Source organism: Sceloporus undulatus, chromosome 4 (assembly GCF_019175285.1).
Source record: "Sceloporus undulatus isolate JIND9_A2432 ecotype Alabama chromosome 4, SceUnd_v1.1, whole genome shotgun sequence".
Lineage (NCBI taxonomy): Eukaryota > Metazoa > Chordata > Lepidosauria > Squamata > Phrynosomatidae > Sceloporus > Sceloporus undulatus.
This window is the reverse complement of record NC_056525.1, coordinates 2,208,053-2,219,288: the sequence shown is the minus strand read 5'-3', so window position 1 is coordinate 2,219,288 and position 11,236 is coordinate 2,208,053. Positions and strand designations below refer to the sequence as shown.

Below are 11,236 nucleotides of genomic sequence, written 5' to 3'. Positions count from 1 at the left end.
AAAAAAACATTCATAACCCGGAACAATTATTTCCAATGGGATTTTTTCGTATCCCGGAAATTTCGTAACCTGGGTATTTCGTATCCCGAGGTACCACTGTACCTTACATTTCTCTGTGTTGAATTTCATTTTGTTAGCTTTGGCTCAGATTTCTTTTCAGATCATTTTGAATTTTGATCTTTTCCTCTGGGGTATCAGTTTGCACATCTGCAAAAAGAATGGCACTGGAACCTCGTGAATGTAAAAATATTGTGGCAGGGCATTGGAAGTTATGGTTGGGAGGAGGTCAGCAGCTTTCCCAGTTACCAATGCTCCTCTCACTGTCTGCACACCCGCATTCAGTCCGCATACTCCAGGATTCTCCATAGTTTCTGTCCTAATGTGGAGCAAAAGAGGACCCTTTTACTTCTGGAGAATCATCCTAGAGGATGTATTGGGCCCATTTTCTGCCCATTTTGACCCTGTACGTTGTCTAAAGAAATCATTGCAGGAACAGCATGAATGTTTCTTTTCCTCCATGCAGACATCACCAAAGTTTCTTCTTGAAGGAAGCAACAAGCCATTTCAGCAATTTTATTCCAGGAAAGACATGAAACAGTTTTGCAATTCAGAATTATTCGACCAAAATTCACATGAGACTTTTTGTTAAAGAAAACAAAAACTGTTTTCAGTGGAAATGAACCACCTGCAGATTTTCATGTTGAATGTCCCCAGTTGCAACACTTGCTCTGCACAGAAAATAAATGGAAAGGTCATGTTTTTGCATAGAAAAAAGCAGTTTTCTGTGCAGAAAATGCTGTTTTCCTGTTCAAAAACAGCGACACAGGATTTTGTGGCAGATAGGTCTCGAACAGCAAGGATTCCCATCGATCCAGGATTCTTCTCATCAAGGTTTCTCAAAACAGGGTGAGTCAAAAAGAATGGTGCAAAAGCAAAATTGTTCTTATCCGGTTTTGCACCATCCTTTTTGAATAGATCTGTGCTTGAAAAAATTGTTTTCCCATCATTTTTCAAGAATTGGTGGATATTTTTTCCATTGCTAGCATGCTCCATAGGAAACCCTGGGGTTTCTGGTTTGTTGAGGTTTTACAAGAAGCTCTCTGGTAGCCAATGCTAAACACCCCTCCCTAAACTACAGATCCCACGATGCCATGATATGTTGTTGTCACAGCAGTAAAGGAGTGGGATAAAGTGCTATAATTGTGTAATGTGAGTGGGCCCCAGGAGAGGAACAGTGCGGCCCAACTCTGCTCTCAGAGTCCCCTTCTCCTCTCTTTGGAGAGGATGATTTATCGCTAATCTTTTCCAGAAAGGCTCAAAGGGTCTGAATTGCAATTGAAATCCCTCCCTGCAGCAGCAACAGCTGGGATTTCCATTTGGCTCAAGGATGAGCCTGACAGCAAAACAAGGGGACATCACAAGGCGGGCGATATAATTTCCTAGGTTGGCACCGTCTTTGGTTTTACAAGACGCTCAAATGTTTTATTGGAGAGCAACTGCTTGGAATGTAGCAGCGTCTTCCAGACAGGCTTCTTGTGATCGGGGAATGATCCCCTTTTCTTGTACTGCAGATCCCAGAATCCCCCAAAGCAGCATGGTTCCAACTGTCTGGTTCGGGAAATTCTGGGAGATGTAGTACAAAAATGTTAATGCTCAATGCTTCCATTCCAACATTTTGGAATGAACATTTTCTCATGCTTTCCAGTCTGAAAGTATCACTTTATTTCCTACTGAAGCTCCCAGAATCCCCCATCTGGTGGATTCTGGGATCTGTAGTCCCCAAATGTTAATCCTTCCATTCCACATCATTTCCCCATGTTTTCTAATTTGGAGTGTCACTTAAAACTCGTACTGCAGCTTTCAGAATCCCCTGTCTGGTGGATTCTGGGAGCTACAGTTCCCAAATGTTAATCTTTCCATTGCAGATCATTTTCTTCCTTGGAAGTATTTAAACAGAGGCTGGATGGCCATCTATCAGGGATGTTTTGACTGTGAGTTCCTGCATGGCAGAATGCAGTTTCACTGGACGGTTTTTGGGGTCTCTTCCAGCTCTAGGATTCTATGATTTCCCTATGTTTTCCAGTTTGGGTCATGTGCCACTTTCTTTTTTTCTACTGCAGCTCTCAGAATCCCTTCCCCCCTGGCTATTCCCCCTAGTTAATCATCCCCGGCTGGTGTATTATGGGAGCTGTAGTCCCCAAATATTAATGCTTCCCTTCTATGCTCTGATGATTTTCTTATGCTTCACAGTTTGGAAATGTTACTTTTTAAACAAAGTGTAGCTCTCAGAATCCCCCCGACCATCACCGTTGATCAGGGGATGCTGGGAGCTATAGTACCAAAATGTTAATACATCTGTTGCAAGCAGTGATGATTTTCTCACGCTTCCTTCTCATTGCCTAAGAGCCAGAAATGCTCTCTGTCTGGGAAGGCCGAGTCCTCTGGGTGGTCCCTTCAGGCTGGAAAGCGTGGGCCGCAGGGACGGAGATGAGCAAACATCTTCCATGTTGGGAAGTGGGTTTTGCAAGGGAAAAAGGAGGGAGGAAAGCTGGGTTCTGTTCCTTCTGAGTGAGGCCTGGAGGAGGAGGAGGAGGAGGAGGAGGAATAGTTTGCTTTGCTTACACTGGACAGATGTTCCAGGCACCGCCAAGAGCCTTTGCTCTGCAAGGAGGAGGCAAAGGGGGGTCTCCCAGAGTCAGGCCTTTTCATCTTTGCAGAAACAGAGGTTGGTCTGAGGAGGCGGTTGAGATTATGGACTTATCGTTGCATTTGTTGTTGATAACCACCCTTGATCTTGACTCATGGTGACCCTCTGGAGGAGACGTCTCCAAGGCCCCCGGTCCTCCACTGTTCTGTTCATTTCCTGCAAATTCATATCCAGGACTTCCTTCATAGAGTCCATCCATTTGGCATGGGGCCTTCCTCTCTTTCTATACCCCCCCACCTTTCCAATAACCAAAATCCACCATCACCACAGCAAAGTGTCAGTAACCACCGGCAGAGTTCTGTTCCATTTGTATTATGGTGGGCCCTACGGTGTGTATCTGCTGGGGTTTGGTTCCATGATCACCACTACCCCCTCTGTTGATACCAAAATCTATGATGATCAAGACAGTGGCACAGGAAATTTTTGTTGTGTTGTTAGCTATCCTCGTGTCAACCCCAACTCATGGCGACCCTGTGGACGAGAGATTTCCAAGACCCGCTTTCCACCACTGCTCTGCTCAGGTCCTGCAACTCCAATACTTGTGCTCTCCCTAATTGAATATAACCATCTAGCTTTCACTGCCATGGCTCCATTTGACACAATCCTGGGATTTGTAGTCTGGTGAGGCACCAGCCCTCTTGGGCAAAAGAGGACCTTGCAGAATGACCAATCCCAAGAATCCATGGGATGGACCTGCAGCATTTAACACTGGCATCAAACTGCATTATATAATTATATTGTTGTTGTTAGCTGCCCTCGAGTCCATTCCAGCTCATGGCGACCCTGTGGATGAGACATCTCTAAGAATCCCTCTCCTCCGCTGCAGTCTTGCCCAGATCCTGCAATAAGCCCTTGCCCATAATCCTCCTGATTGAGTCTATCCATTCTAGTTTGTGCTCTTCCTTTTATTTTATTATTATTTATTTATGGTATTTATACCCCGCCCTTCAACCCTAAAGGCTATCAGAGCGGCTTACAATTATTATTTTTAATTAGACGGTTCCTCTCTTTCTTCTACCTTCTACCTTTCCTAGCATTATTGTTTTTTCTAGTGATCAATTTCTTCTCATGATGTGGCCAAAGTATGATAGTCTCAACTTGACCATCTTTGCTTCCAAGGAGAGCCCTGGTCTGACCTGTTCAAGAACACATTTGTTTGTCATCAACCTAAGTCCTCTTCTCCAGCCCCACATTTCAAAGGAGTTGGTTTTCTTTCTGTCTGCTTCCTTCAATGTCCAACATGGTAATTGGGAATACAATGGCCTAGACGATTCTGACTTTAGTGCTCAGTTGTATGTCTTGGCTCTTCAGCATCTTTTCCATTTCATTCATAGTTGTCCTTCCCATTCCTAGTCTTCTTCTGATTTCTTGGCTGTAGTCTCCATTCTGGTCAACGTTTCAACCTAGATATGGGAATTCTCAAACTATTTCAATTTCCTCATTGTCGAGATTGAATGTGTGTATTTCTTTTGTGGTTGTTATTTTTGTTTTCTTTGTGTTCAGCATCAGACCTGCGTTTGCATATAATTGTAATTATATTCTACAAAGATGCACCCAAGGTTTTTCTGTAGCCAAGTGCAGTTTCAAACTCTGGTCTGCCAGAGTCCTTGTCCAGTCCTCCAACAATGCTGGCTCTGTATGAACCACCCTAAAATAATTTTGTGCCAGCTGCAATCTTGCCCCGCAATTCCAAGGGCTGGCTTATTATTCTAACCACTTTTTTGTCTACCCCATGATAGGACCCACAGTCTCTGGATGCTGCTGTACAGACCACACTTTTGGGACTCTTCCCTCCCTTCGAGGCCACGGCTCCGACGGTCCTCAGCCAGCTCTTCCGTGTCCTGGAGGCCAGGTACCACGGGGATGGGCTCTGCTGCCTCCTGGACTTCCTCATCCCTTCCAAGCGCCTTCTGGAGCACGTCCGCCAGGCCGCTTGTGTAAGTACGATCCAGGTGCCAAAACACCATCCTTGGGCCACATATTGACCCCGGGACTCTATTTTGCAATCCCTGGGGACCCCAGAACCCTTGAATTTGGATGCATCTCTCTGTGACTAAGGCTCCATCTGCATCTGCACTGCAGAAACGATGCACTTTGACACCACTTTAATTGCCATGGCTCCCTGCTATGGAATCCTGGGATCTGTAGCTCTGAGAGATATTTAGACCTTCTCTGATAGAGAGCTCTATTGCCTCCACAAAGGACAGTTGGTTGTCCTTATCCACAGATTTTTTTTTAAAAAATCTGGGGATTCAGGCATCTACGGATTGAAAATGTTCAAAACACAATTTTAAATTCCAAATAGCAAACCTTGATTTGGCCATTTCATATAAGGGAGACCATTTTGCCAAGCCATTATATTTAATGGGACTTGAGCATCCAAGGATTTTGTTATCCACAGGGGGTCCTGGAACCAAACCCCAGCAGATAACAAATCCCAGGATGCCGTGGAATGGAGTCAAGTCTAGCAGGAAACCAAATTCAGAAACTCAGATTTCAGTATTAAAACTTACCAAACCTTTATTCAGGAACTATTGATTTCAGGAAGTTCTGGGGACATAACAAACTTCAGATCCCAGAATGCCATTGCATTGAGCCATGGCTGTTAAAGCAGAGTTAAACTGCATTATTTCTGCATGCAGATTAGACCTCATTCCTTCATCTTTCTTGCCAGAGAAATGGTGGCCTTTGGTGGGTAGGTGGCTGCATATGGCTCCAGTTCAGACTTTGCTTTCTTCTCCTCTAGTCTTTTCTCAGAGCTACCAAAGGCCAAATGAAAATGGCCACAAATAGACTGTGATAAGGACAGGCGGAAAATGTTATGTGGGGGCCAAATTCCTATTGGAAAGAAGGTCATTGCCAAAGCACCAGATCTATCTGATTTTGGAAGTTAAACAGGATCAACCCTGAATAGTCCTTGGATAGTCCTTGGCCAAAATGGCTGAGTCTTCTTGGAACTGCACTTCAGAACACCAGGGGCTCATTTCCACTTACATTTAAACTGGTTTGGAATTTGCCTTCAGTCCGTGTCAATGAATCGATTCCAAAAGGTCCGTCGTTCCCACTATGAAAGTGGATCTTTTCATTATCCCCTTGTAATCACTTCTTTTTTTGCATGATTGTCGTCCCCACTAGTTTGTACCACTTCAAAATGCATGTCAACCATCTATGCGCCATCAGAGACGGAAGCAGCAGCCCGGCTTGGGAACTACATATATTTAAAATAAATTGATAGAAAATTCAGTTCATTGGTTTTACAACAACTTGTGATCAGTGAAGCAAGTAGCTGCAAAACCAATGAATTGAGTCTTCTATCCATTTTTTTAAAGAATAAAATGGATAGAAGATTCGATTCATTGGTTTTGCAATTAGCGTGGGCCCTTCCCTTACATGGGGGATCTGTTCTGGACCCCTGCATAAGCAGAATTTGGTGTATGCTTGCGCCCCATTGAAAACAATGGGGCGCATGCTTGTGGTGTCACATGGTGCACGTGGCATGGGTGCACACACCATATGTTTGATTGTCATGTGGCTTCAGTGTAAGCTTGAAGCCGCATATAGTGCGCCCGCGTACAGTGGCGTTGGCACACTGTACTTGCCTCACCGATTGCAAGTAGTTGCAAAACCAGTGCATCAAATCTTCTATCAATTTTGGCCATCTGTCGAGGATGCTTTGATTTGGATTTCCTGCATGGCAGGGGGTTGGACTGGATGGCCCATGCGGTCTCTTCCAACTCATAGATTCTATGATTTGTTTTTTTGAAAAATCATGCACCTGTAGGTCACGCCTCAAGAAGAAAGGCAGCACTGAGAGAGGGAGAAGATGGTGGCTCTATCAAAAACTGAGGAGAGACACTAAACACCCCTCTGCCCTTAGTCCCTTCCTTCCAGAATGATGCCATTCAGATCCGTCCTTTCCACTTGTTGAACACATTTCGGAATCAATTCTTTACAATAGAACTGCCAAAGAACTAGTGCCAGGAAAGAAAGGAGGGGTTTTTTTGCATTTGCCTCACTTCATCACGATTGACACCAATCACAGTAGGATTGGAACCGGTTTCAAATGGGAATGACAGTCATGTAACCCGATCAGTGATTTGCTTTAAATCATAGTGGGAACGAGCCCTCGAAGGACCAGAGTTTGGGAATACCGGGTATTGTAGGTTGTGTATTTCAGAGGAAGGAACTGGCAAAACTACCCCTGAGGATTCCTTGCCTAAGAGAACTCCACGAAATCAATGGGGTTGCCATAAGCAGACAGGCAACTCGAAGGCACTTACACAAACGCACAATACTTTCATCCTCGTCCCCCATCGCTACACTCCTGTGGATGGGAGCATTATTTTGAGGAAATGTTTTCAGTTGTAACTGCGTGCCTCCAGCTGCAGTGCAGGAAAAGCATGTGTTCCTCCCATGCTGCCAGACAGCCAGGAAATAATGCTGTCAGGCCATTGGCGTGCGGCTCTGATTAAAACCATTTGTTCTTCTGCTTATGTTTTTCCTACTAGGGATTCTGAGGCCTTGGAGAATTACATCTTCCGGGGATCGTTGTTCCTTGGATGCTGGTGTGTTGCAGCATTTTGCAAGTACCGGGGAGAAAGCAAAGCAAAGAGGCAGAGTTCTCCCTTCCCTAAAGATCTTGCTGCCCCCAAATCCAAAATACTCCCAGAAGATGGGACCTAAGTCAAAACAAGAAATTCATTTATGTTTTGAATACATCTTATACAAAGTGCATGAAGAGAATTGTATGCACAATATTATTAATAATTTTGGGTTTGGAATTTTTTTTTTTTGGGGGGGGGCATACACTGAATCATCAGAAAGCAAACGTGTCACTATCCCAGCCACCCATCTGGACAATTTTGGATTTTGTAAATCCAAATAGATAAGTGAAAATTGTGTATTTGGATTTTGGGTAGCAAGAGAATAGAGAACTCTGCCTCCTTTCTTTGCTTTCTTCCCAGTACTTGTACAGTGGATCCTTGTTATACGCTGGGGTTTGGTTCCAAGATCCCCCGTGTATAACAAAATCCGTGTATGCTGAAGTCCCATTGCATATAATGACATAGCAAAATGGTGTCCCTTATAAAAAATGGAAAATCAAGGTAAATTTATACTTTTTTGGAACATTTTCAAACCGTGTATGCTTAAATCCGTGTATAAAAAATCCGTGTATAAGAAGGGCCGACTGTAATGCTGCAACACACCAAAATTGTCCATATAGGTGGCTGGGATAGTGACACCTTTGCTTTCTAATGTTTCGATGTACACAAACTTTATTTCATGCACAAAATTATTTAAAACCTGTATAAAATTCACTTCAGGCTATAAATGAATTGCGCGTTTGAACTTAGGTCCCATCTTCTCATTGCTAATAAGTTAAAATGATTCCTTGCTTCCTTCAGTAACAAAGGATTGCATCTTTATTAAGGGTGCATCTGCACTGTAGGAATAATGCAATTTGGCACCACTTTAAATGCTGTACCACCATCCTATGCAATCCTGGTATTTGTAGTCTTACAAGGTTTTTAGCCCTCTCTGGCAAAGCATGTTGGTAGAAAGCTGAGGAGGAGGAAACGCTGTAAATGAGTAGAAAAGGAGTTTTCTACTTTTACTTTTCAGAGTTTCGGATAAGGGAGATGCAACTTGTACTTTTAAAAGGTAGCTTCTGGAGCTCTGATCCTTGGTCTCTCTCTCCTCCCCAGGCCCCTTACGTAAGCCGTGTCTTCCTCCATGAGGGATGGCCGTTGTGTCTCCATGAGAAGGTAGTGGTCCATCTGGGGCCGTTGAACCCGCTCCTCCTGCGTCCTGGCGACTTCTACCTCCAAGCGGAGCCATGTGGGGAGCAGTCGGCTTGTCTGGCGGTCAAGTGTCTCTCCAGGGATCTGACCACCGTGGAGAAGATCCTTGTCCCTGAAGCTTCGTGTTCCTTGCTCTTCACCAAGGAATGGCTGGAGGACATCAACCGGGACTTGGACCGACCAATGCTCCACACTTGCTTAGTGGCCACCGGGAATGGGATCGTACCTGTTGCATGGAACAAAATTGTGACTCCGGAATTCGTGCACTTGCCCAAAACAGAAGGTTTGGTGGAACAAAAAGACTATCTGGAGGCTTACTCCTTCCTGAAAGCTGGTGTTGATGGAAGCCCGAGGCCATCTCAAGGCAAGTATCCAGGCCTTATCAAGGTAGAGCAAGGAACCTGGAAAAACTCCACTTTGTTCACCCTGCCAAGTCTGTGTGATATCATCAGTGAGAACCTGGAAGGGGAGTATGTGAATCTCCTGGGATTTTCAGAAGAAAAGAAACCGGATTCCCCTTCTCCTGCCAAGTCTATGGCGCCTTTAGGTCATCAACAACCATCTCAAGGAGAGGAATCACCCAGGACTGAGAAGGGACTTGTTTGTATGAAGGGAAAGAATGGGTTTGTGGAGGAAAGCTGGAGTTGTGGGACGGGGCCAGACTCGGAGGAAGGTCCTTGCACCCCTTGCTTGAGGAGGAAAATGAACCAAGACCCCAAAGTCCACGAGCCAAGATGCCGCTATCGGGAATCCTATGTGGCTGCCCTGAAAAACCCAGTCAGCTTCAGCTCAGGATTGATGGAAGCTATTTTGGAAGAGATGGACACAGCCCAACATGCCTCTGAAAGCCCAGATGGGAAGCCCACCAAAGGGTCGGAAGAGATAGTTTCCAGAATCTCCTCTGAGCATCCAAACAAGGAAGGCAAAGCTGGAGAGGTCTCCAAGCGAAGGCCCATGAAACACCTGAAGTCTCCCATGGAGGGTCCTGCTGCCGGCAATAAATTTTCATTCTTGAAAGGATACCGTCATCCTCATCCTCCTCCAGCTTCCATTTGCGTTGTGGAAAAAGCCAAGAAGGGTCAGGAAGGACCTCGGAAAAGGACCGTTTGCTCTCCCAAAGCAGCCCAAGCCAAGCCAGCAAACGCAGGGAAAGGTAATCCTGTGAGGATGCAATTTTAAAAAATATTTTCAAAAATTAATTTCCAAATTAAAATTAATAACAATTTTTTGCAAGATCATTAAAAACATCATTAATTTACCCAAATATAAAAGTACTTCCCACCTTCAGAGAATTGGTTCTCACTACTATATTCTGGCTTTTGTGTCTTCCTGTTCGTCTTGACTTCTGCTTCTAACTCTCATTTTATTTCCATCGGTCTACATTCCTGTTAGAAAAGAAAATTACAAAAACTACCAAAACGCTCCGCTGATCTAATCCTGTGGGAATGCAATTAAGAGTAAGTGCAAAACATGTGAACTATGAGCAGGAAGCAGCAGCTGGGATGCCATGTTTTCCAAAGGGCTTTCCAGACCTGAATCCTAATACGGTTGAGCCTCCCTTTTCCAGGATTCTGGAATCCGAAACGCTCCCAAATTTTGGATTTATTATTAAAATTAGAACCTGTGGCTGAGATAGTGAGACCTTTGCTTTCTGACGGTTCTGATGAAACAGACTTTGTTTCATGCACAAAATTAATGAAAAAATACTGTGTATGAAATTACCTTCAAGCTATGTGTATGAGTCCCTACATTGGGGGGAAAGGTGGGATGATGATGATGATGATGATGATATAATAGTAGTAGTGGTGGTTATTATTATTATTATAGTGATCATAATAATGCTTGTTCTCTTCTGCCTCAGAGGGTAGGACCAAGTCTAATGGTCTGAAGTTACAGGAGAGCAGATTTCAATGAACCATTAGAAGGAATGTCTTGACAGAGGAGTTTATCACACTGGGGCTAATTTTGACATTAAAGAGAGATTAAAGTACATTTAAAGCATCCCAGAAATAAAGCGAAAATGGCGAGTAATTGCGCGAATGATTATCACATGCAATAGGGCAAACAAAGTGATATCGGAAATGCATTGTCGCTGAAATCCCGAAAGTAAAAAGATGCGCGTCCATGGTTCTTTGTGACCACTTTAAGGGCGGGTTTTGTCTGTATCGTGTGAAATCGTTTACTGTAATTACATTATTTTGTATATTGTATTAACTCTGTTGTTACCCGCCTCGATCCTCAAAGCGGAAGAGGCGGGATATAAATAAATATGTATTATTATTATTATTACAAGGTGTTGGTTATCACCTAAATGGCTTGGGTCCAGGGTACTTGGAGGACCGCCTCTCTCCATACAATCCGCCCCGCACACTTAGGTCTTCCGGGAAGCAACTACTAAGAGTTCCAGAAGCGAGATACTCCATCACTAATCAGAGGGCCTTCTCCATCTCGGCCCCCAGGCTCTGGAACTCGCTTCCCGGCGAGCTTCACTCGGCCACCTCACTGGACCAATTTAAAAAGGGGTTAAAAACACACCTGTTCCAGCAGGCATACCCCTAATGCCCCCGAAGTACTCCCCTCTCCCCTCTCAGTAGCACTGTAGTGCTAGCTGGTGCTATTTGTATTGTGTACTTGTGATTTTATTTTGATGTTTTATTGTGTATAATGCTGTTGTTCCATTTTAACATGTTGTTACCCGCCTTGATCACTGGAAAGGCGGGCTACAAAT

General features: G+C 44.3%; 1 protein-coding gene across 1 annotated transcript in view; it reads left to right on the top strand.

Annotated features, from left to right (window-relative positions):
• The window catches only part of KIAA1755 (KIAA1755 ortholog), a 68,266-nt gene that overhangs the window by 9,149 nt on the left and 47,881 nt on the right, over positions 1–11,236 (top strand). The window contains exons 2-3 of the mRNA XM_042466282.1: positions 4,447–4,644; positions 8,413–9,661. Coding sequence (XP_042322216.1) covers positions 4,447–4,644; positions 8,413–9,661 — 1,447 coding nt within the window. The remainder of the gene's footprint in view (positions 1–4,446; positions 4,645–8,412; positions 9,662–11,236) is intronic.